This window comes from Rhamphochromis longiceps, linkage group LG1, assembly GCF_057381845.1.
Source record: "Rhamphochromis longiceps isolate RC_006_pf linkage group LG1, R_longiceps_female_GT1.1, whole genome shotgun sequence".
Classification (NCBI taxonomy): Eukaryota; Metazoa; Chordata; class Actinopteri; order Cichliformes; family Cichlidae; genus Rhamphochromis; species Rhamphochromis longiceps.
In genome coordinates this window covers 25,360,958-25,385,995 of record NC_140557.1, presented here as the reverse complement: position 1 = coordinate 25,385,995, position 25,038 = coordinate 25,360,958, and the positions used below count along the sequence as shown (strand labels likewise).

Genomic DNA, 25,038 nt, shown 5'->3' with positions numbered 1-25,038 from the left:
ACCATCATACAGACGCGCTTAAACATGCCCTAACACATACAAAAGCACACAGACACACACATACATGAAAGGCTTTACTTGGTGGTTTGTAAATGGGAGCAGGCAGGTGCTCACTCACGCACACTGAATAACACTTTTGTGCTTCGTCTCAATCTCCTCGTAAATTGCAGCAGCGCTCCAGACTCATTTGCTGCACGTTTGCTCGTGTTTTGATGCAAAGTCTGATTTGTTTGCCTTACGGTATCTTTTTTTTTGTGACACTTCTCTGATCGTGTGTTTTTCTGAGCTGCCGGCTCGCTCATGTCCCAGCATATAAAAAATAGGTCTGGTTGTCAGTTACGTCCCCAGCAGAGACTTGGGAAGCTCTGTGCCGTGTGATAATGGCAGCATCCTTGTGTGGATGTTTGTCATGCCAGAAAAGCAAAAATAAGACTATTTTAAACTCTTATCAACCCCCCCGATGGTCCTGCAGTGAGTGGATTTTGGTGAGTAAGTACTTTAGGTGGGTAAAAGTGTGTGCAGTGCTGCGTCTTGCACAGATTAAAGGCAAGTTTTTTTACACTCTATATCCAGCAGCTTAAAAGTCCATTCATTCATTCATTCATTCATTTTTTTAAGGATAACTCTGACTGAACCAGCTTTCAGTTTACAGCCTGAGAGGAAGCAGGTCACATGTTAAAATAGACCTAATTTATTACCAGGTCCATTTAAAGGAGTGTTCGAACACGTTTCTGGGTGATTTACATAAAGGCACACTAAAGTAACTTTTTGATTTTTAGGCTAAGTATTAAAAAAAGGGACATAATCAGGCAGAAACATGTGGCAACACTGTTTTTATGGGCTTGCAATTTGTGATTTATTCCCCGGTAAATACAATGTTCTCCTTAATTGTGAGCATAAAGCAATCTTGAGTCCGTTCGACTCGACACGCCAGAATGTGTCAACAGATGCAATTAAATCCCATAAAGAGAAATAACTTCTTATTGGAAATGACTCATAAATAAATTGCAAACTGGGATGAACCATGAGCCGAAAATACACGTACATTTTTCCACACGCACACACAAGTTGTTGCCCGGTCTCCCTGTATGTCTTTATTGTTTTGTTTTTGTGTTGTGGTTATTGTGGTATCTCTGACACTGCCATCAGACTCCATCCTGGAACATCAAAGTGTGCTGGTGCTCTTTGTCATGTAATATCCCACAGTGAAGGCGTAGTTTTCTGTTGACTGCACTGACTGTGCCACCCTAAAAGTCATTGACTTTCATTGTGTGTCTTTTGCTCTGGGATGAGCCGAGCGCACAGCACCAGTGACTCATCCTCTCTAGATGGAGAGTGGCCTTTTCTGCAGCCTATCAGATGTCACCGGGGCTCCTCTGTTGTGGTCACACAGCCGTTCACAGAAGATGAATCACATTAATAAAAGCCATCTTTGCATAGCTCTGCAGCTCAGCTGAGGTCAGCTGGTGGCATTTGAAGCTTTTTGAAACCTGAAAAAGTGGCGAGCTTCAAACAAAGTCGCCGATGTTGATGCGTTACGCCGCACATTGAGGGATGCGTCTCGAGTGTTGTGCATTTACTGAATCAACATGCCTCTGCTTATTCCGAGCGCGTGTGAAAGAGAGCCGCAGCTTTTTGGTCTATTGTCTGCTTTTAAAAGAGTCTCTGACTACAAAGGCTCGTCTTATTCCTCATCCTGCTGAGTGATCCTTTTCCTCAATGATGCGTCTGTGAATGCAAATATGCTTAGAAAGAAGTGGAGGCTTGTTGACTTTGTTGGTTTTGCAGTTTTGAATGGTTTGAAGGCCGCGCATCAGTATTTAAATTATTATGAGAGGATTTTTTTTCTTCTTGTCTGTCTGAGCCGCTCAACCTTTCCTGACCTTGATATTAAATAACGTCTAATTTGTAGAAAAATCCTGTGGTTGCAGTAGCTCAGGGTATGAGCTCAGTGGCAGTGGATTACTCACAGGTGAATGTGAGTGTATGTGAGCAAATCTGCCACTGGAGCTGTTTTTCCTTTATGTTTTGATATATCTGGATTAGCAATCACTTGGTGGGCAGTAGCTGGTGGGCAGTAGCTGGCGGGAGCATGCGGCACAGGTCAGTTTCGACAGGCTGTGCTGATCTCACAGATTCATATTTGAATAAAAAAATGTCTCCCTCTGGTGGAGAAGCAACCAATCAGCATCTTGTTATCAGTTTACTACATCTTCAACTTGTTGACCATGTACTTTTTTATGTATTACTGTAACAGCAGTATTGATTTACTGTCTTAGATGTGAACCCGATGCCTCATCTGCTTTTTTGCTATCACAATATCTCTGTTACTCCCTGACACAATCAGATGCACAGAGATGTAGGGAAAGGGAGACAACACGAGGGAGTGGAAGGAAAATGATTTTGTTTGGTTTCGCGTGAAGTGCCAGAGGCTCCGACCTCAAGTGTAACTCATCACTCTGTTAGCTACCCCTGTCACAGTTAACCAGATCATCCTACATTAAAGAAAATGAGAAGAACAGCAATTATGGAAGAAATGAGGGAAATGGGATCAAATTTAAAAGCCTTTTAGACATGGAGAAAGGCTCAGCTACGTAGGAATTCAACTGAGGGGCTTTTGTGATATAATAGCCAATATATCTGGATGATAGCTGCGGACCTTCGAGCTTTCAAACATGAAATGTTCATATATCAGTTTATTTACCATGCGAGCAGGCGAGGGAGGCATCTGTGCAGTTTGATGGGTGGCATGCTGTAATGGCTTGTAGTGCCTCCAAATGACGCACATGATACATTGAAAACTACACTTTTTTGTTTTACATTAGCTAACTTTTTTTTCCCGTTCTTTTCCATTTGGCAGAATTTCACTCAAACTCTCATTCCCCAATTTTACATTTGAAGTTTATATATCGATGCAGTCTTTCACCCGAGCGTAAGCATTTGGCTACCCTTTCAGTATCCCTGCGCCAGTCTGTCGCAGGGCTAACACACAAGGACAGACAACCATTCATACTCACATTCACTCGCACATTCACACCTAGTGGCAATTTGGATTATCCAATTAACCTATCCCCACAAGCTGCATGTCTTTGGGCGGTGGGAGGAAGCCGGAGTACCCGGAGGGAACCCACGCAAACACGGGGAGAACATGCAAACTCTGCACAGAAAGACCCCGGCCTGATGGTGGAATTGAACTCAGGACCTTCTTGCTGTGCGACAACAGTGCTAACCACCGTGCCACCGTGCTGCTTTTTATCTCTCACGTAATATTTTCCATAGCTGGTCAAACAAAGTTTTTTGCCCGTCTTACTTTTGCTGTGTGGTTGTGAGGCAGCATTTACACGTATATCAAGCTGCTGTAGTTACTTAAGAAGAGCAGACATTCATTAAAAGTCACTCCACAGTGATTTCAATCATGCTGCTTCAGCATCTCCTCCTCCCATCACCAGAAATGCAAACATGACTGGGAGGGTCACTGACAGCCAGAATACACACGGGCAGGACGGGCACGTTGTCTCATCCTCGGCTTTGTTTTTAACAGACAGAAACAAACCCTCTAAAGTTTCTATTAAAATGCTTTTATATGAAAATAGGCAATTAGAACATTTAAAGAAATATCATCCACACTGCACATCTATTAGTGCATTTTTATTTAGGCAGGATGGAAATAAAAGATTTGCAGCTCCACTGCAGAATACCGCATGTTTTGAATCGCCTGTGGGTTGGAGGATTTGACCTTTCATTAACCTAACCAACTATTGTGTTGTTATTTGCTTACTCATTTATCAGCTGTGCTGGGCCACGCAGCATCAACACTAACAACGTGGCTGAAGGGTGTTTCCCGCTGTCTTCTTTACTTCTTACATTTTCATTTACCTACAGTTACAAATGCCGTTCGATTTGCAGATGGCTGATATTGGCTTGCTTATGTGTTGGTAAGGCTCTAATTTTGCCTTAAACTAACCAAACAGCGGACATGAAAAGTCTAAAATGAAACTCCAGTTTTGTAAGATAGCCAGCTGGTTGCTGTCTTTGTCGTCCTGGGATTTTGCTTGTGGATTTCTCTCTTGCTCTGAAGCAGATGTGAGTGTTGACGGTTGAACCTCGATCTGCCACCAAGTCAAACCTTTTGCCCTCCTTTATTGATGAAACCATCGATCTCAGCAGTTTTAAACAGGCCCAAATATTAAAAGATGTACCTTCTTTTCATCCTCCGCATCACTTTCCTGCCATCTTTCCAGTTTTTCGCTCTCCTTATTATTTCTGTCCTCAGGCTTACCCAGAAGCCTGGCCGTCGGACAAGGGCTTCATGTGAGAGGCTCTGCTTCCCACTCACCATCTTCAATGAAAAATAACATGTCAGGCAGCTTTTGTGTCGGTGCTGTGAACTAGCAGAATTTGTGATCAGCTTTATTATTCAAGCCTTTTAAGTTCACTTTAATGTACCTATGATGAGAGATTTATATCCCAGGGAACAGAGGGAGAAGAAAGCAGCGAGAGAGATAAAACAGTGACAAATTTGTTTACTCCACAGATATTCATTACGTGCTTTGACAGGTGGGATTCATTAACTCCATAATCTAACGTGGTAAACCCCCCCTCCCCGAAGCATGCACTATAATCCCCGTGGGACCCTTCATAACTCTGCCTGCTCTGCCTCACACACCTGAGGCAGTAAAAATCTCAAACTGTACTCTGTGAGCACATATTTCTTTCCGTTTCTCTGACGGTCTGCATGCGTGTCTGTTTCACACACACACACACACACACACACACACACACACACACACACACACACACACACACACACACACACACACACACACACACACACACACACACCTTACACTCCAACAGCTGCTGCTCTTGTCTGTGCCGTTTTTGTGTGTCTTTTTTACACGCTCTCTCCCTGTTTTTCATGTTGCTCTCTGACCAGAGCACTTGCTGTGTAGGAGGCGCGGCTTTCTTTTTCTCATTCACACACAAACACACATCTTTGAGTCTCGAGATCACAGAAGGCCTGTGATCACGCTCTTTTCCTGGTGACTCGGTGTTTAGTGCTGCCTCTTGAGATGGTGCGCCTGTAGGCATGCCAGATCCCTCTCTGTCCGCCCTGCAGTCGCCCTCACCAGGGGGGCCTTCGGTCAATCTTTCTGCATCGGTGCGTATTATGCAGCATTGGACAGTCTAAGCTCACTCTCAGACTCTTGGCCCCCCCCTCTAGGTAGCTCCAGGCGTTCGCCCTTACTTTTGCCTCACAACTCATGACAAGCACATGATGTGAGAAAGGCCGTGGCTCAGGTATAAGCCGAGACAAAGGGATAAAGGCCAGCTTACTGCCCTTGTGAACCATGCCCTATTGTGCTAGGATTATTCCGTCTTGTAGGGAAAACGCAGAGGCGTTCTCACATCACGTTCAGGAAATCTTACGCTCACGTGCGACTTTTTACGTGTTCAGCCAGGAAAGAAGAAACAAAGAGTCAAACATGGTTTTAATTGGTCTTGGAATATACGTGCCTTTTGTGTGCAAGTTGGATAGATGCAATTTCCTTTTTCACAGAGGAATTGAATTAAATGAATTGAATCGCTTCACTGGTTAAACACTGCGTATGTACGGAAGCTCCACTCACATTATGTATCACAGCAGTCCCCACTTCAGTGTGTTCCAGTCTCTTTCTTTGCCATTTTTCTTTGTCAGCTCAACTTTTGATTAGAGAACAAATTGCTTCCCTGCACGTACTCCCCTCGCTCTTTCTGGAAAGACGCGGGGAGCTGCAGCCCCTGCTGGGAGCCCTAGAGACTCGTCTTCCTTTCTGTTTCTCTTGATTTGGTATTAATGGAAGCAGAAGTTCTACAAGAGTATTGTACTGTGTATGTAGCTCTGTTCATGCCAGAGCAGTTTTAGCCATTATTAGAAGCTCTGTTGGAGGATTTTTAGGCTTTTCCTTTTGAATATCCTGCTCTTGTTGGCTTTAACCCTTTTCTATATATTTGACATCCTCCTTAATGATGAGTTCTGACACCTCAGTATATGTCAATAAAGGCGTGACGATGACTGTTGCATAGCAGGTATCTTTCACATCTTTTACTCCTAGTGTAGAGTTCAAATTAAAGGTGCTGAAATATGAAGTTTTGAATTTTTTCTTTCTCCTGTTGTCTATCTCAGAGTCCTTCGAGGCCTTGTTGTGGCAGGCGGAGAATTACACCACCACCCTCTTCCAGGATTTGTACCACAGCATGGCTGATCAGGCTGCGGGTCCCGTGCGGGAACTCTTCACTGACATCAGCCTCTTCCTGCTGGGCTCTGAGTTCAGCGTCGATGAGTTAGTGCAGCGCTTCTTTGACGCGCTCTTCCCTCTGGTCTACGATCACCTCATCAGCCCGAGCCTCAGCGGCGTATCGCTGGGCCACGCCGAGTGCGTGAGGTCATTAAGCCGCAGCATCAGACCGTTTGGCGGAGTGCCCGGTCACCTGGCCGATCAGATTGCTCGCTCCGGGGTCTCTGGGAAGCTTCTTCTTCAGGCGCTGCACCTGGGAATCGAAGTCATCAATACCACAGACCACTTACAGCTAAGCCGCGAGTGCAGACGGGCCCTGCTTAAGATGCACTACTGCCCTCATTGCCAGGTACGGATGGACCTCTCTGAAGCAAGCGTATCGATCTGAATTAATGAAACTTCTTTTATCGTCCGCACTGATCGCTCTGTAATTTTTGCTCCACAGGGCTTAACCCAGTCCAAGCCCTGCATGGGCTACTGCATCAACGTGATGCGAGGGTGTTTGGCGAGCATGGCAGAGATTGACATCCACTGGAGGGAGTTTGTACGCTCGCTGGAGGGCCTGTCAGCAAGGATGCATGGACCTCAGGATTTGGAGCAAGTGCTTCTGGGAATTCACAGGCTCGTTCGTGATGCTGTCAGGCATGCTCAGGAAAATGGACCGCGGCTCTCGGCACAGGTTTAGATCATGACGAATGATTTAATGTTGTTTGAGATGAGTAGAGTTCAAACTGTGCTGAGGTTCTGCAGGAGGTAAAACTGGTGTCCACTGTAGATCTGTTAATGTCTGAGATTAAGAGGAGATTAATAAGGAATTTGAAAAAGTCTTGAAGGTATTATTTAGGTTTAATAGGATAAATTACCTTTAATAAATTAAATAACTCCTCACAGGTACATCAGTGTTTGTTTGGTCAGAAATTGCAAATCCTTCAATATTATGAGAACATCTTTAGAGGCACTTTTTTTCTTTTGACGTGTAGCTCAATTCAGGCAGCTTTTGCTGGGAACTGGAAGCCCCGGGGTGCTTGCTTCTGAGCACATCAACTTTGCAGAACTAATTGAGGCACCACAGCTCCATCTAGTGGTCAACTAAAGCTGCTGCTGCTCAACAACCCTGCACATACAGTAGATTCAAAAATTGGACATGATAGGCTTGGCTGCACTAATGGCTTCAGTATAAACATGTGCCACTCACCTCTATAAATTAAGGCCAATTTGTTATGCACCAGAACAGTTTAACGAGCGAATTCTTTAAATGCTTGTTTCTCCCTCAGTGTTTAGAGTGTTTAATTTCTGTCTGTTTCATCGGGTTATAGGTTTACAAACTGTGCGGCCCACCAAGCAGGAAGCCTGCTCAGTCGGTCAGCATCCAGCACAGCAGCAGCAGAGAATCCATCCCTCTTAAAGCGTCTGTCAGAGCGCCGGGAGGCTCACTCGCTAACAGGAGAAAGTAAGTGGGAGGAAGATGTCAGATATGTGGAGAAATGGTGCCATTCTACTTCTTCTTCGTCTTTTTTAAATGGTTTTTATGCACAATTAAAATGCACAACGCTTTATTGAACAAGTTAATTAGCTGCGCACTTCCATGTGGCTGCTGCTTTTGCAGGGATTTTCTAAGCAGTCTGCGTCTGTACCTCACTTACTACGGCGGCCTGGCTGATCAGCTGTGTGCGAGCGACCTCGCATCCAATGACGCGCTGTCCTGCTGGAACGGAACAGAAATCGTTAAAAGGTTTGTTTTAAAGATGTAAATGATGCATACAGACGGGGTGACACATTAGATAAGATGTTTTTTTTGTAAGCCTCTGAAATTAATTTAGAGGGATCAAGGGTGTTTTTGGAGAGATAATCATCAAAATTTGATGTGATATTCAGGTGTTTCTTTTAATTTGTCTCCCATCTGTAGTTTATTTAGCCAGCGGGCATGCTGTCAGAATCCGTCACTGATAATTTTATCGTTTAATTTCTGACATCATGCTGATGGAGACACGCCAACACTCAGTGATACAAAAGGATTCATCGAATTCATATTAGAAATGATACTGCAGGTATTTTCAAATGCCTAAAAGATGCATGTGAATTGAAAAACAGTTTTGTTTTTGGTTGATAGGCTTACTTAAAGAAAACTGCTAACAGCAGTTTGGAAGGAAGTGACACTTTTTGATGTGATGTTTTAGCTTCACTCTGCAGATTCATGCACGTGCACGGTTTGACTCGAGGAGGCTGCTTTGACATTCGTCTGCTAGAAGTTTCTTTGCAATCTTCTTGCTAGTATGTTAGTCTCACCCAGCTGAGACCAACATACCTACATGCAGGCGCTATCTGTGATGTCTCAGCTAAACTTGAAGCCACACGTGCAATCTAACATGACACCCTGGGTGGAGAATTCTGCCTGCAAGGAAGACTAACTGTTAAATGAACTGACAAGAATAAAACAATAATGTAGTTCAAAGATTTGGTTGCTTTAAAAAAAAAACAAACCCTTTAAGGTTGTCTTCTTGTGCATCTCTTTACTGCTCTCTTTAAATTTGTCCTTTTATGACTTTATGACACTTACAAGTCTGGATTTCAGCATGGACTTCAAACGTTTACAGAGACCAAACATTGATCTCTTTCAAACTGTCATATTTCAAACTTTCAAACTTTCATATGAACAGTTGTTCTCACTGATGACAGCTGGGCCTCTAGCTACAACACAGAGCCCAAACATTAGTCTACGGTTGAAGAATCTGCAGTGTCTGAGCCCAAAAGCGATCCACGAGTTCAGTGGCGGCTGTGGCTCAGGAGGTAGAGCGGGTCGCCCACCAACTGGAAGGTCGGTAGATCCCTGCAGTCTGCCTGTCACTGTATCTGAGTTTCCCCCGGTGCGAGTGTGTGTGTGCAAATGTTAGACCAAGCGCTGAGACACAGGAAAAAGTGCTTGTATGAATGTGTGTGTGATTGCTCAGTATACCCGTCCCTTTACTTGCTCTTCCAGAAACTTTCCCAAAATTCAGATTGAAGAGTCACTGTTTTGAGAGACTGGAGGGAATTTTGTGTGCATCAAAGAGGCTCGAGTGTAAAAGGACTGAAGCGGACTTTGAGGTAATGATTTGAAAATATCAGCTGTGGATGGAAAGATAAACTTATCTCCCCGATTGATTTAAATTTGCCCAAATAAGGTTCTTAAACTGTTTAAAACGACGGATGCAATATTGTTGAAACATGAAGTATAATCCCATTTTACATGAGGTCAAAGGTTTCCTTCTTTCCTGTCATGAATAGGCTGTTTGTGCACCATCTGACCCTGCTCGTATATATTGCCCCCTACAAACACCATGACACCACTGTAGAATTAATCTATTAGCTGTTACTGCCCGCACACATAGATCTTGGATATGAATGGTTGTGAGCTGGAGCAGACAACCTGGCCTCTTTCACGGTATCCGTCAGTGGCCTTGTCTCCATTACATCACAGCTCTCGATCTTACCCGTGCTGTCATCACTCAAGGACCCCTTCATATATTCTCAGTCTGCGGTTGTTCCTCTTAACTGTCAGCTGCTGTCAGGGCTGCTGAAACGACAGGTGGGCCTGTCGTTTCAAGCCACAGTGAGGTTGGAGTTGCCAGTTCAGGTTAGACGGTCTATTGTAAAGGATGACAGCTGTGTTGAGATTGTTTCGCGGCGCCGTGTGAAGGTAAGAGGGAAGGAGCGGGGGAAAAGGACGTTCGCAGCAAACGGAGAGATTCAGAGTTCTTAAGAAAGTAGCTCAGTGCTGCTTATCAGAAGTGGCATTACTATGGAGACGGAGTATCAAGGTTAAGTTTCATTCTGCTGTCGACAATTTACTCTTTTCATCTTCTGCTATTTTTTGCCTTAACACCTCGGGTTTCCATCGCAATGGAGTGCAGCCATCTCTGAGAATAGAGATGTTTCTTAAGTGCCGGAGAAAGAGGCAGGCCAGCAGGCTGCAGCCTGTCTATCATGTCTGGCAGCAGCCGCTGGGAAATGCTTATGGTCTGTGGGCGTTCCTCTGCAGTTTAACCCTCCTTTCTTTCTTCCACTTTCACGCTAACACGTATTGATAGGGAGTCCTTCACCTCAGGTTCACTCACAGCTTCACTTCATTTTGATTTTGCCATTACTGCAAAAGCAGAAGGATTGAGAGACATTAAGAATCGGGGGAGACCGGGCTCCGAGGAGACTATCGAGCGAAGTCCCTGCAGCTTAGCAGCCTTCCTGCAGATCTGCAATCTTGTGCTGCTTTCTATTAGCCTAGAACCATAGATGAGTGGCTGGGAGTCAACACAAGCTGAGACAAAAGCAATAAATAACCTCCTGCCTACGGGTCATAACCCAACATCCACTGAGAGAGAGGGGAATAAAACTCACTGCTGGCTGGTGGCTGATTTACAGAAGCTTATCGAGGCCTCTGAGACCTTAAACGATTAGTGCAGTTGGTGCGCGTGTGTGTGTGTTCGTGTGCGCGTGTTACGTGTCTGAAACTGTACGTTGGATTGTGCACGGATGCCTTTTATAACAGCTCTTTGTGTGTGCTGGCACAGATTGTTTTATGGTCTTAAAGGAGGACTAAGGCAACCAAAGCTTTGTCGTTTTTAATAAAAAGGCTGAGCACAAAAAACATGACACAGGAGCCTGAGATTTAAGAGAGATTTAATGCATGTCCTCATCACGGTCCCTGGTAAACAAAGAGATAAAGAACAATCAGATAAGATCATAAAAGAAAAAACACAAGCCGCTTTTATCTCATGTCGATGACGTGGCCTTGCTTCAAGGGGGAATTAGTTCTCCCATTCTTTCTCTGTCTCCCGGTTTGTCGCTCATGCTGGGAGGGAAAGAAATCGCAAGAGGAATTAATCTGTGTTATAGATAATAAACAGATTTTTTCTCTTCTTCTTTTGGTGACAGCTAAGTTCACCTGTTATAACCCCACGGCGAGGCTCTGTGTGGAACAGAAGCAATGTGTTAGCCGTGGATGTGTAAATATGACAAGAATAAGAAAAACTTATTCAATTTACAATCCCTGCAGAGCAGTCAGCCTCGTAATTTGCTGCTTTGATCTGTAATAACATGTTCTCATGCAAGCTGTCTCTTAACTGGCGCTGAATGCTTTGTAGTCTTTATTGTCCAGGTTTAAAGCAGAATTTTGACCATTTTTCGGTCAGCTGCTGTTCAACCTCTTTAAATGTTAAGGTTTTATGCTTCAAGATATTATCATGACAAAAGTCCGGTCCTTAAAATGAGGTCATTACAACCTCAGATGAACTTGAACTGGATATATTATACTGTGTTGTTTTGTAAAAATTAAGCCCCAATGCAGAAGCAGCGTGTGAACATAATGCAAGAGTACAATGATTCCAACCACATCAGCAAATCTACAACAGGATCAGTTAAAGTAAAGAATCAGCGTGCTGCTGTGGTCAAAGTCTAGATCTCAATCTGATTTAAATGTTGAAGAGGAGAGCTGAGCCTCAATGCAAACCTGAACTTGAAGAGAATTTCAGAATTTCTTCATAACAATGTGAGAGACTGAAAACAGTTACTTCAGGTTGTTACTACAAAAGCTGGTTCTACAGGATCCTGAATCATGAGCTTTTCTCAGCTTCTGGATTTTGTAAATAGACGAATCCTTATGGAACACCCTCCACTCAGTTTGAGCACTAGTAGTGCTTTTTCATTCACGCACACACTTTCATACATTGCGTTTATCTAACATTTACATTAATTCGCACTCTGATGGGCACACTGGGGACAAATCTGGACTCAGCATCTTGTTCAAGGATACTTCGACACATGGACTGGTAGAAGGCCCGCTCTACCACCTGAGCCACAGCCACCTCTGAATAAAAAGAGCGTAGTATGTCATGTGTTGTTGTTCATCACAGCTTTAATGACCTAACATTAATATAGCCTGGATAATCTTTTAAAATGTCCTGATATGTAAAACCTCAGAGCCGACGGGGGTGTACTTTCTTTTACTGTGCCTGTATTTATAAGGCTCTTTTCTTTTCTTTTCTTTTCTTTTCTTTTCTTTTCTTTTCTTTTCTTTTCTTTTCTTTTAAGTCCTGTTTTCAAGCACTAGTCCTCAGCTGGTGCTCTTTTACCTCCATTTATTTGAGGCAAATGTTAAGATATCTGCTGTTCCATTAACCACCGCAGAGGCAGTTTAAGGATTTTAAGTGGTTTCACAACCATGTAAAATGCAGAGTTTGAACTTATTAATGTTAATTTCAAAGCTGATCGTGGTCAGTACTGAGTACTCGTGTAATAAAGTAGTATTGACTGCTCAGTACTCATCAGCCTGTTGATTGGCATCATGGCTCAGGTGCTCCCATCGCTATGTAGTAAATACTTTCCCATTCTTACAATTCCTACCAGCGGATGAAAACAACCAGCTGTTATAGCAGTGCTAGAAAGCCTCAACAAGTACCAGAGTGTGATATTTTATTCATGATTACCTCCTCCGGCGTAGGCTCGCTTTAATTCCTCCCCACCTGCAGTCTTTCTCACTGCTGCCAACACACACCAGGTGTTTAGCTGCGTGTTTATATTTTCAAAGTGCTTTTTTCTAATTGAGTACAACATTTTTTTTATTTTTTTTTTTGGTATTTTTACGGTAATAAGGCAACTGACCTTGCATGCTGTTGGAGTTTAACATGTAGTGATGAGTACAGCGAGATGAATGCCACAGTGTGTAACAAAAAGATGCTTGAAGACAGGCGGGCAGATTTCAGCGTGGCCTTTCATTTAATAGGGCACCTTTTATGCTGGAGTGGCTGTCTGAGTGCTAACCTTTGACCTTTGCCGTGTCTTTGCTGCCCGGTTAATCCTGAAGAGGTTAATCACATGGTAATAAGAGCCCTGGAGTTGTAGCCCTGGAGTCTTCAATGTGTGCTCTGTGAGCAGAGGAACCGACTGATTCTTTATGTGAAGGTCCTCGCTGCTCACTTCAGTTTTCCTCCTTTATCGTTTGCTTATAATTTTGGCTCATTTTCACATCTATTTCCCAACTAGATGTGAAGCTCAGGTGATTTTTGCCCTGGCTTAGATGAAATGAAAGCATTTAAGCTCTGCTAATGGGAATCCACTGAAGAAGCATCAAGAGCTTAGTTTATCCCAGCCTGCTCAGGGAACGCAGCTCATTTGAGGATTGTCTCAGCCTCAGTGCAAAATTCCCATGAGGGGACAACATACGCCGAATATTAAAATATGGGAGCACTGTCCAACTTCTTCAGCAATGACTGCTGGTGACCCTTAATCCCATGCTGCATGTGTCTCTGAGCAATGCTTTTTCCCCTCCCTTTTATATCAGAATCAAAGTCGCGGTTATATCATAGAAATCACCAAGTGGAGCAAAATCTGATGGAATCATTTGATGTTTGTGTTAATCTCTAACATCTAACGAGCAGCCTCGCTGGAAACCTGCCGGCTGGTCTGCTGACTTAGCCTTTGGTGCCAGCGGCCAGGTTTCCAGGGGCTTCCTGTGCTCGCAGCAGATATCTGTGACTAAGACATCCTCTTACATTTGTTGTTTACAAAATCACCAAAATTAAAAAAACAGCTATTAAGCTATTTTTTATCACATCATGATTTTGAGACTTAATTTTTGGGAAATGCAATCTCTCCTTTCCTTCCACATGGACTGTATGATCAGTAGAACTTGGACTAAAGAAGTCAAATGGGAAACCAGAGAGCTCTGGGTACCCTTGACCTTTTCACCCCTCAGCTGTAAAAGGCTGATGGGGTATTGTTGTCACCCAGCCGGGTAGGTGGGGTGGAGACCCAAGTTTATTGATGTGTTAGCTCGAAAACAAGGCGATGTTGCAGGATTTTTGAAATTCATACCACGGGGGCATCTACTAAAAATCGCAAATGAATTTGAATCTCAGTTACCTCAACCTCAGGGTCAGAGGTCAAGTTTTCTGAAAATCTTGTGAATTCAATATCTCAAGAAGTACATCATCTAGGATTTCCATCTTGATGCTATAGGTGCAGCTACTTAAAAACTTGGCTGAGTTCAAATCCCAGTGACCTTGAGCTCAAGGTCAAAGGTCAGGTTTTCTGAAAATCTCAGGAACAAAATCACTCGGGAACAAGGTGATGTAGGATTTTGAAAGTCATAACACAGGTGCACCTGCTTAAGATCTCAGAAGACATTGAATTCCCAGGTCAAAGATCAATCAGCTAAATTTTCAAAGTTATACCATAGGCCCATCTACTAGGAGGTATTGTTTTATTATATTTTTTATTATAATTATACCCTAATGTTATCGAGATGCACTTAGAGAATCCACTTTTCACCATCTCTGACAAGCTACTTTCCAAAGTCTCAGTTAACTTAATTTAAATGTCTTTTATTAAAAGTTTTGAAACTGTTTTCCCTCATAAGTTCAGTACCAACTAAACTGTCTAAATATTTTGCTGTATAGCCTAGAAAACATGAAATGCTTCTCTATTGCTGCTTCAGGGTTGTGTCTGCTTTAGATGGCTTTGATCAATCGTGTGAATCAATTTCAAGAAAAAAAAAGAAAGCTGCAACTTCTGCCCATTTCCTCATGTTGTGTTTTGATAAAGTCGCAAGAGTAAATACTTGCAACTGTTATTTATTTTGCATAAAACAGGTCTGTGTCGAGCCCTCCAACAAAACACAAGATTTGAAAATAATTACCTTATGCCAAAGTCATTCTACATGTGCATGTATTAAAGAGCTCTCCAGCTGTGCAGCCTCAAATAAACATGATACCACAGCTGGCTCTTTGTTCAGTGCACACACTACGCCCGCTCTTCATCCATTAATAAACCTGCCGGCGAAGCAGTCGTGTCACATTCAGCTGTCACCACAGTTGTAAATCCAAACCTTTCAGCTTCAGGCCTGCTTTTTTTTTTTTTTAAAGGTAGTTCTGCCTCGCTTTGGCCAGTAGGTGGAGCTCCCACTTTGGGTTCCAGACCCATGCCAAAGAAAAGACCATGCCAGGTTGCTGATCACTCCTCTGCTCCTCAGTTCTGATGATGTATGCCGTAGAACGGCGGTTTTTATCCATGTTGTCCCTGACAGTGACAGACAGAAAACAAAATTTAAATGATAAACAGACACGCTGCAGAACATCGAGTCTCAGCGCCTCCTCCGTTCGTTTGCAGCGATGGACTGACCTAATTTTGAACAGGAAGGAATAACCTTTTAAACATGCGCTGTCAAATATATTATGCATAGCTGTCCTCTTAGTCACTTTCATGCAAGTAAGAGAACTGCTTCCCTTCAAACCTTGGATTAAAAAACAAAAAACCCCAAACATCCTGACTCACCAGTACCTCAGAAGCTACCAACAGACTGTGAAGCTGTATTAGTGTCTTGTGTTAGGCTCAAATTTAGCAACAAACATGAATTCACATCTTACCCATCTTTCCCAAAGTTAAAACACGGGAGAAGGACGGAGATGGGCGGGCTTGATTGGACGGTTTTGATTAGGGCAGAGAGGGAGAGTGGGAGAAAGCTGAGAAGCAGAGGAAGAGGAGAGGGGACGTTCTTGAAAAGCTCCTCTGTGCGACAGCTGGCTGCTGCAGATAACCACAAAACCACTGGAGCACTTGAGGTCTGGGTGCTGCATGGCTAGAGTTCCACTCCAACATGACCTTATATCCTGCCTGGGTTTAGACGCGGGGGCTCGGTCAGAGTACCACATCCTGACGATTATCCCAAGTGACAGAATCAAGAACTCTGTCTGGCTGCCTAAATTGAGTTCATAAGTCCCTCTTGTATCCTTGTGAGTGTGTGTGTGTGTGTCTGCTTTACCCTCCCTGTTCTCGAATTATGCATGATTGCTCTGAACAGATAAATTTTTCAATCCAGCCTCCTGGAAAAGAGATTTCATTTATTTGTGCTCAGATATTATCAGTGATGTTGCTACAGTAACTGCCAGTGAGACCACCGCGCCAAAGAAACTGTAAATTTATAGTTGACTGGCGGCAGGTGGCGCATGTTGTATGTGCGCGCGTGTTTGCGTGTCCCTTTCATTTTTCAGCAACTCTGCTCCCATTTGCCTCTCATGCACTGATTCCCCCCTCCCCTGCCACCAGACGTTGGACGCCTGCCTCCAGCATCTGGAGCAGATTGCGGCCCTGCAGCATGCCAGGTAGCAGGACATTAACAGCCAAGGCCTCATTGTCCACTGATGAGCTGTCAGAGCGCACACCCTCAACCCTCGCGCGATCTCTCGGCCTCCTCCGCCCACCGTCGAGCAAACGCAGAGTCGGTCCCCGCGGAGCGCTCTTCCTCTTTAGCTCAGGTATAAATCACAGGCCGCTGAAAAACAGGGAACATAGAGTTGGTAGGAAAAAAAAGTGAAGTTAATGCTCGTAAAACAGGAGCAGCGGTGAGAGAAGCCCTGCCTTTGATCTATTTGTTTAGTCGTAAAAGAATGTTATAAAGAGCTGGAGAGGCTGACGGAGAAGTCCTGCCTCGTGATTTAATCGCAAGGACACAGCAATATTGTTTTGATAACAAAAGCTGTTATCACAGCTCATAGCGGGGAATAGTTGTGAAAATCAGACCAGTAAACAATTTAATAGAGCTATTTCAGCAGTGGACATTGACAATAAACCTCCCGATATTTCTGTGTTTGTTTCATGTGCAGAGAGCTGTGTGTGTTTTTTATTCTGTCACTGAGATGGTCGTATTGTCGATTGAATGCATGACAAAAAAGCCTAATGGTGAGTTCGGCACTTTCAGCAGTGGCTCTGAGCATGTCTGCACAAGAATTAGACGTGTTTGCTGCCTTATCACGGGGGCCTCATTTCATATTTACTTCATGGCGGTTCGTGGACGATGTCCATGTTGAGTTTCTGCTCCAGAAGAGACTTAATTTTCTCTCTCGCAGGGTTGTGGCTGGAAACAAAAGACTCTCATATCTCTGTATCATTGTCTTGGTTTATCTCTGGGCTGCAGGCTTTTGACGGTACATGTGCTACCTTCTGTTCCTTTGATTTCCTTCTCATTTGTTAACTAAACATGCATCCCATTTACTGCCACGAAGTGAAAAATGTAGTAGTCATTAAGTATTCATTACCTGTGCAATTTGTTTCTTCTTTATGCTCTTTTAGCTGGGAGAATATTCTGACTGCGTGGGTCGCTCTCATTTGCAATATTGACATTTTTAGAATGGAGCCCTTTTTTTTCTCCCCCCATTATTTTATTTATTTATTTTTTCAAAGTTACAGTCAGTAATTTAGCCTCATATCTTTCAGGTATTCTTCAAAAGGCAAATCCAGCTGTATCATTTCCTTATCATAGAAGTAAAAAAATAAATAAAATAACAGCAGGGCAGTCTTTGGAGGTCCTTTTTCTGCCTTTATCAGGGAGCTTGTACCCACAGAAGACTCAGCACCTCTTTATAAGCGGAAACCTCCCTCTTAGCTCCTGACCTAAGCTGAAAGCTGGGTGTGAATACGCTCTCATTAATCTCACCTCCTGCAGTAAAAGGTCTGAGTCTGGAGGCTACCTGAAAATTAATCTAAATAGCTCTTTCATTTCTCTGACGTAAACACAAATGTCTCCAGCAACAATGTGGCACACTGCGGGATGCCCTGAGACCAGACTTTGCTCTCTTATCATCGTCCCTGTAATGTTGTCCTGCAGTTTCTATGGAAACCAAGCCCGGCCTTATTAAAAAAAAAAAAAAAGTTTCACCTTCTCTGAGTCTGCCCTTTACCTGACAGCCAAGATAAACGAGCAGGGTCCTGGGAGGAAGGCAACACAAACATGCATCTCTGCTCAGTGGCCCGTGCTCATTGGCTCTCTGCTGGAAGCCCTTATTTACCTTAATGCTGGGAGGAGGTGAGAGTGGGGGAGGCTCGAGATGTAGTCTGTGCGTGTGTGTGCGAGTGTGTGTGTGCGTGCACGCACTCCCCTTGTGATTACTCACAATACCTCCCATCGACAACCTTGAACCACGCAGCAATGAAAAGAAGAAAAAGAAGCAAACAACTCTTTCTGGCCCCCATAATGCACACGGGCCCGATGATGTCACATGTCACCTTCAACTAATGAAGGTGATGATGGCATGCATGAGCGCCGCATACGTTCACCATCTGCTCGGTTCCACCACGCTGGAGCTGCTCCCCACAATGCTGCAGAGAGGAGTCGAGGCACGTCTGTACTAGGGCTGGGTATCGTCACTGATTTCTAGAATCGATTCAATTCCGATTCACAAGGTCCCAAATCGATTCGATCCACGATTCGATTTAATTCGATTCGATTCGATTTAAATCTGGGAAATTTTGACAGTCAGAAGTATAATTCAGATCAGAACATTTACATATTTTTGTATCTATAAAAAGGAAGCTGACACTCGCAAGACTTTATCACAGGTGTGAGCATCACAGCAGATGCCTTTGTGTCAAAGTAGCTGAAGATAAAACACAGAAAAACATGATGGTGATTTTCCTGGCCTGGGATTTTATAAAAATATTCTGCAGTACATCAAAAACGAAAGAAAACCATTAATTAATGAACATTACCTCTGACGTTACAGCGGTTTTATTAGACACACCTAAGCATTTTGCATTTTGAATAATATTAAAAAGTTTAAATTTGTTCAGTATTGAACAGCAGAAATGAGGCTTTCTTTTCGGAAGAATGTAAAAGGGAAAAAAACAGCGGCCGACAGCGCTGTAAACAACAGTAGATTTGTGCGTAACAAGCAAGAGATTAATGAAGAAAGCGAAACTGTTCGAGAGAGAGAGAGGGGGGGGGGGAGGGAGAGAGGGAGAGAGAGAGAGCTGCGCATCGCGGTGGAAGCAAAACAGTAAAAGAGTGAATTCATGACGATGTTTATGTGAAGCGTTTGGATCTTCTTTTGCTGCTGGTTCGGTCAATATTGTTTGGAGAGAGATCAAACTAACAGCTTTAGAATCAGCGCATAAAGGGCGTGAACACAAAGCGCGGACCCGGATCAGCGAGCTGTCGGCTTTCAGCCCCGACTGTGAGAAAGGCGACATCTAACTGATTCTGATCCGCGGGTCGCGCTGTGTCTTTAAGTCTATGTGCAGAATCCCTGTACCTGCTCTCATTTACTGTTTGGTGGTTCTTGAAATTTTGTGAGATGTCACCAGAGATTCTGGCATTTCGGACAAAATAAATTTATATTAAAAAATCGATTCAGGATTTTAATGAATCGATTTTACGTTATCCAAGCCAGAATCGATTTTAATCGATGAATCGATTATAAAAACCCACCCCTAGTCTGTACCACAGTGTCCCTCGACGCGTGTGAAAGACCGCCGCCTGCATCCAGATGACTCTGCTGCGAGTTTAATCATACCTTCACACCCCAAAGCTACAAAAGTGACAAGTCGCTGAGGCCACTTTTTTTAATATATCACCTGAACTGTCAGGAGGAGTCGGCTGATATGATAGTGGTCACCAGTGGAAAAATCCCTGCAACTTTTCAGTAAAGTCGCCTGCTAGTAGAGCTAATTGAATCGAATTAATATCGATGCATTAATCACCCTGGCTGCTTAATTGTTATGGATTGGTCAAAAGTTTTGTTTTCTGTTTTGTTTTTTAGTTGAGAAGCATGCCAAAAGTCAGGGGTCATGTGAAAGATATAAATTATGAAAATAAGTTGGAAATGATGCTCTGTCAGACAGATGAACCCCTGAAATGCACCATGAAAGGAGTGCATGTGTTTTAAATCATCCTCCCTGGAGTTTTATTTTATTTTTTTCCTAAACAAAGTCCTAAAGTTTTAAGGATTTATTTAATGAGAAGTGTTTTTAAAAGCAGTCCATTTCATGTAAAAAATACCAGCATATTTGCTGGCGTGAAATGCATGTGAACTGTAACTGGATCTGATAAAGGAAGCTGCTTTGGGCTCGCTGCAGCAGGTAGCTCTGCATATTTGATCTGGCAGATTTTTATGCTGGATGCGTTTCCTGATGGAACCCCCCGAGGGATTTCTGTCTCCTCCCGGGATCTAACGGTGGATCTTTGGTTTGTTAAGAAGATGTGTAAACCGCTACACTATGTTGTCATAGCACGCAGTGGTTATTTTTATATGTCATACTCATTTAAACAAATATATTTACTTAAAAACAGTATAATAACACACTTCAGCTGAATTCAAAGAACTGATATGTGTGATGAAAAATTATTTAAATGATTAGATGAATATAGTAATTTTCCCTGTTGAGGAGTCTAATGAAATGAATCCATTGTTTTTCGGACAAAGACAATTTTTGTAGTTTTGCTTCCTTCAAATTAAATGATGAAGATGTGAATGTAGCTTTAATTTGAGACGTTTAAGACATTAACTGTTTAGCTGTGTCTGTGCAGAGTCCCCTGTTTTTACAGGTTCAAACTTAGGTGATTTTAGATGTAAGGATTGTTTTTTATACTTGGATGAGATTCATTTACAGTCAGTGCTTGAAGTCTGAGCCTGTGGACATCACCAAATGCTGTTTGCTTCTTTAAGAAGCAGCCTTTAACACAGATACCTCCTACTTGCTTGTGGTTCTCTGCGTTCAGGTTTGTGTTCAGTAACTGAAAGGCATGCTCTGCTGACTTGGCCATTGAAGAATTCCCCATTTCTTTAGCTCATGAAACTCTTGGCTCACTTTTGCAGTTTGCTTTGGGTCATTTTCCATTTGTACTATGAACCTCTAGCATTTCTAGCATTTGGCTGAATCTGAGCAGAAGGTAAAACCCTGTACCCTTCACAGTTCATCCTGCTGCTTCTAGCAGCGCTCACATCATCAATAAACACTAGTGACCAGGTTCCACTGATAGCTACACATGCTCATGACATAACGCTGCCTCCATGATGTTTGACAGGTAATGTGTTATGTTTCAGATCATGCTCTTCATACTTTATCCTTTCCATCGTTCTGGTACAAGTTCATCTTGGTTTCATCCATGCAAACTCTCTTTAAGATGTTTTCCGGAAAAGTCGAACTTGGCCTTTCTGTTCCTGAGTGTATCCAGTGTAACCTTTGTGTTTCTACTCTTGACCAGACCTTGACAATGATACCTGCCTCCTCGAGAGTGTTCTTGGCTTGGTTAGATGTTGTGAAGCTATTTTTCTTAACCGTGGAAATAGATTGTTAGGAGCTCTCTGGTTTGTCAGACTTGCCCTGACATCTCCTTGGGCCTCAGTTTTAAAATTATAGTGAAAGCTCTAAAATTCAGCACTTAATTTTTTTGTCATGAAATAAGAATGAACAAGTCTCGCTTTTCCACGAAACTGCTGTCAGTCAATTGCCTAAGTGCTTTTGAGCCCCTGAGAAAGGGGGACTGTACAAAACAGAGGGCTGTAATTTATAAAAACCTCTTGAATTAATTTTGAAAATCTGCACTTGGATCAAATCTTGATTGTTCAATTTAAAATTCTCTGTGGTTTTGTGCAGAGGTGAAACTACAAAAAAAACATAAAATAAAGAATATTACAGATTTTGATTTGTGATACTCTGCTTCTGTTAGCAACCAAAAAAATAAAGAAATCAGTTCTGTTAGACTTTCTGTTAGATATGCTTTTTTAAATGTCACATATTTATCCTGTTTGTACACACAACATTAGAGCTGAAATATATTTTTTCTTCTGTTAATCATTACTTAAATACATTCTTGATCAAAAGTGGCAAAAACATCGACAGCAAAAAAGATCATTTTGGGTTTTGCTTCTTTGATGCTCATGAAAGTCTCACGTAATGTGACTAATAACACATTTCAAAGTGACAAATTACAAATGACCGAGTCGTCTGTCTCTTTGGGAACACCAGTGCATGGTCACTCCAGCATTCCTTAAAACTGAAACGTCTGATCACGTGTTTTACAAACTGTTGCAGGAGATCTTTGCCTTCGTTTCTCTCCCTAACATTATTTTGTCAAAGTTAGAATCACCCCCTCTGTTAATTACACCGCAAAGACAAAGGCGTTTTGTTGTGGCCGCAGGTTATGAACGTTTTGATTGACAGGTGCTTGACTCCAGCTGCTGGGTGGAGTGTAAAAAGGTGAGTGTAGGTGACTGTAGATGATCTTTAGATAACATCAGATGGCCTTTGAGAGCAGCTGAAATCAGTCTCCATGGGGCTACTCTCCTGCTCTTGTCATGTCTTGACACTTTTTTCTTCCCGCCCTCTCTCCTTTCTATCTTCCCCTCCCTCTTTCTCTCTCTCTGTGTCTGCTGAGTGGAGTTTCTGCGAGTTGGCAGCCTGTATCTGATCCTGAGGTAATTTACTGGTAGCGATAAGGAAGTGGTGCGCACAGTCTTTCGTTATAGTCCTTTCTGACAAGGCAATCTGAAGCCCATCGAGGCTAAATTGGAGGAAAATTTCGACTCCATGTAGAAGGGAAACATGCAAGGTTATTATTATACAAATCTAGTAAACTGAGATTGAGTGGGCAAACAATCATCGGAGGCTGCTGGTTTAATTTTTTTAAGATGTGCTGATTTATTTGGATTTTGGTGTGGAAATAATAACAGATAATAGTTGCAGTGTGTAAAGTGAAGGGTACAGAGGTCTAATTTGTCATTTGTTAATGAGTTGGTGGAGGCGCTGACTTCAAATGAACGCTTATTTGCCCCGCTTGGATTGTCCACCTGATCCTGATGTGTTTTCGTTGTTGACTTTACAGCACATTTTGTGAGAAAGTCACATAGACTTTGACTCGTTTGCCTTTGTGCATACAAGTTCGCTTTAGCTTATATGTGCATCTCACCTACAGCTGTGTGTGTGCTTTGTGTGCATTTTGTTGATTCCAGCAGTGCTCCCCTCCTCCCTCCCTCTCAGGCAGACAGGCCAGGCAGACCAGGGTCACTGCCTCAGGGGTATGTTAGAGAAATGCCTCTCTGCTGTGGGCGAGTAGAAATATGAAAGAGACCCTAAATCAAGACACAGAGCCCCATGAATCATGTCGTCGGCAGAGCTGAAGAAGAAGGATGAGACCATCTGTAGCAGCATATGAATGGCTAACTGACTCACAGTGCTGTTGACACAAGCTGAAGAAGTGTGAAGAGGTTGTGAAGATTAGCGCTGGTCCTCGCTGCATAGCCTGGAAACCTGCTTCAGTCAAAAATGAGCAAACCCAAATACGCTGCATGCTCCATTCGTCACTCTGACGTTTTACAGAATTGCACGGAGGGAACATTTTTTTGCGAGTTATAAAATAAGATGAATTCTTATCACAACACATCTATAACACCTGAACTCAAGCTGTGTGAATTGTTGGCTGGATTTTTTATTTTTTTTCTCCCGAAGTTTTTTTTTCTCCTGCTCTAACAGCTTTTTCAGTGTGTTGAGTGAGAGCTTGTAGATGCATAAGATGCTCCTTAAAATGATTTAGAAGGCCTGTTAACACCACAACTGTGCAACTGTTGAATGCCTTTTCTTTGACATATGAGTGTGTTTCTCAAATAATTCTTCAAGCTTTCTTCAGCTGAATTTTTGGTTGGTGAAACAGGTCAAAACTTCTCAGACATGCATGTTTGATGCTTGAATTTATAAATGGTTTATGTGGCTATCACAGCAGGGCGAAACCTGATTTAAGGTTCTGAAGTTTAATTAATTAGTTAATTCAATAAATAATTGGGAGATTAATCAAGGTCGAAGCTTTGGTTTTCATTTAGTAAGCAAAAGGTCTGGTTTTATTGTCTGCAACATTCAATTCACAAGCTGATTGGTTTGTGGCTCTTAGAACTCCTTCAGTGCCCTCTTTTTCAAAAAAATATTGTTGTGTTGCCATCTAGTTCATTACTTACACCTTCATAATACCAGTCTGGACCCTGTTTTAGCTTCAAAACTGCCTTAATTTGTTATGGCACAGATTCAAAAAGGTGCTGTTAGGATTCCTCAGAGATTTTGCTCCATATTAACGTGACAGCATCACACAGGTGCTCCAGATTTGTCGGCTGCACATCCATGATGAGAATCTCTTGTTCAACCACATCCCAAAGGTGCTTTATTGGATTGAGATCTGGTAGCTTTGGAGGCCATTTGAGTAAAGTGAACTGTGCAGCAACACTGAGGCAGGCTGTGGTGTTTAAACAATCCCCAGTTGGAATTAAGGGGTACAAAAGTTTACTAATAAAATATCCCCCACACCATTACACTACCACCACCACTACCAGCAGCGTGAACTGCAGATAGAAGGCAGGATGGATCCGTGCTTTGTTCATGCATTTGAATGTTGCAGCAGAAATTGAAGCTCATCAGAGCAGGCAACCTTTTTCCAGTCTTCCATTGTCCAATTCTAAGGAGTTTGAATTTTAGCCTCAGTTTTCTGTTCTTAGCTGACAGCGCTGACTCCCAGTGTAATCTTCTCATGCAGTCTCCCATCTCCTTCAAGCGTTATACATGCAAATTATGCTCTTGCATAATTTGATTGATTGTTTGAGCCTCCTTCTGGCCCTTCTCCTCTGGCCTCTGCCACCAACACGGCTTTTTCACCCAGAGAACCGCTCTGGATATTTTCTCTTTTTCAGACCATTCTCTGTAAAAAATGTTTGTATTGGTAAATCCCAGCAGATCAGCAGTTTCTTAAATACTCAGATCTGCCTGCCTGGAACCAACAAGCATGCCATTCTGATGCTCAGCTTGAATTTCAGTTGTCTTGACCATCATGCCTAAATGCACTGACTTCCTGACGTGTGATTGGCTTATTATTTGTGTTAGGAGCAGTTGAACCCAAATGAAGTGGCCAATGAGTGAAAACGTTCATATCCTCTGTGTTGTTCACCCTGTGCAGATGAATAAAGTTCTTCTGTTAACT

At 42.9% G+C, this 25,038-nt stretch overlaps 1 protein-coding gene across 2 annotated transcripts in view; it reads left to right on the top strand.

Annotated features, from left to right (window-relative positions):
• Window positions 1–25,038, top strand: part of gpc5a (glypican 5a) — a 155,244-nt gene that overhangs the window by 31,487 nt on the left and 98,719 nt on the right. For both annotated transcript variants that reach the window (XM_085403184.1, XM_085403192.1), the window contains exons 3-6: window positions 6,167–6,627; window positions 6,724–6,957; window positions 7,595–7,728; window positions 7,885–8,010. In XM_085403184.1, the coding sequence (XP_085259310.1) occupies window positions 6,167–6,627; window positions 6,724–6,957; window positions 7,595–7,728; window positions 7,885–8,010 (955 nt within the window). The remainder of the gene's footprint in view (window positions 1–6,166; window positions 6,628–6,723; window positions 6,958–7,594; window positions 7,729–7,884; window positions 8,011–25,038) is intronic.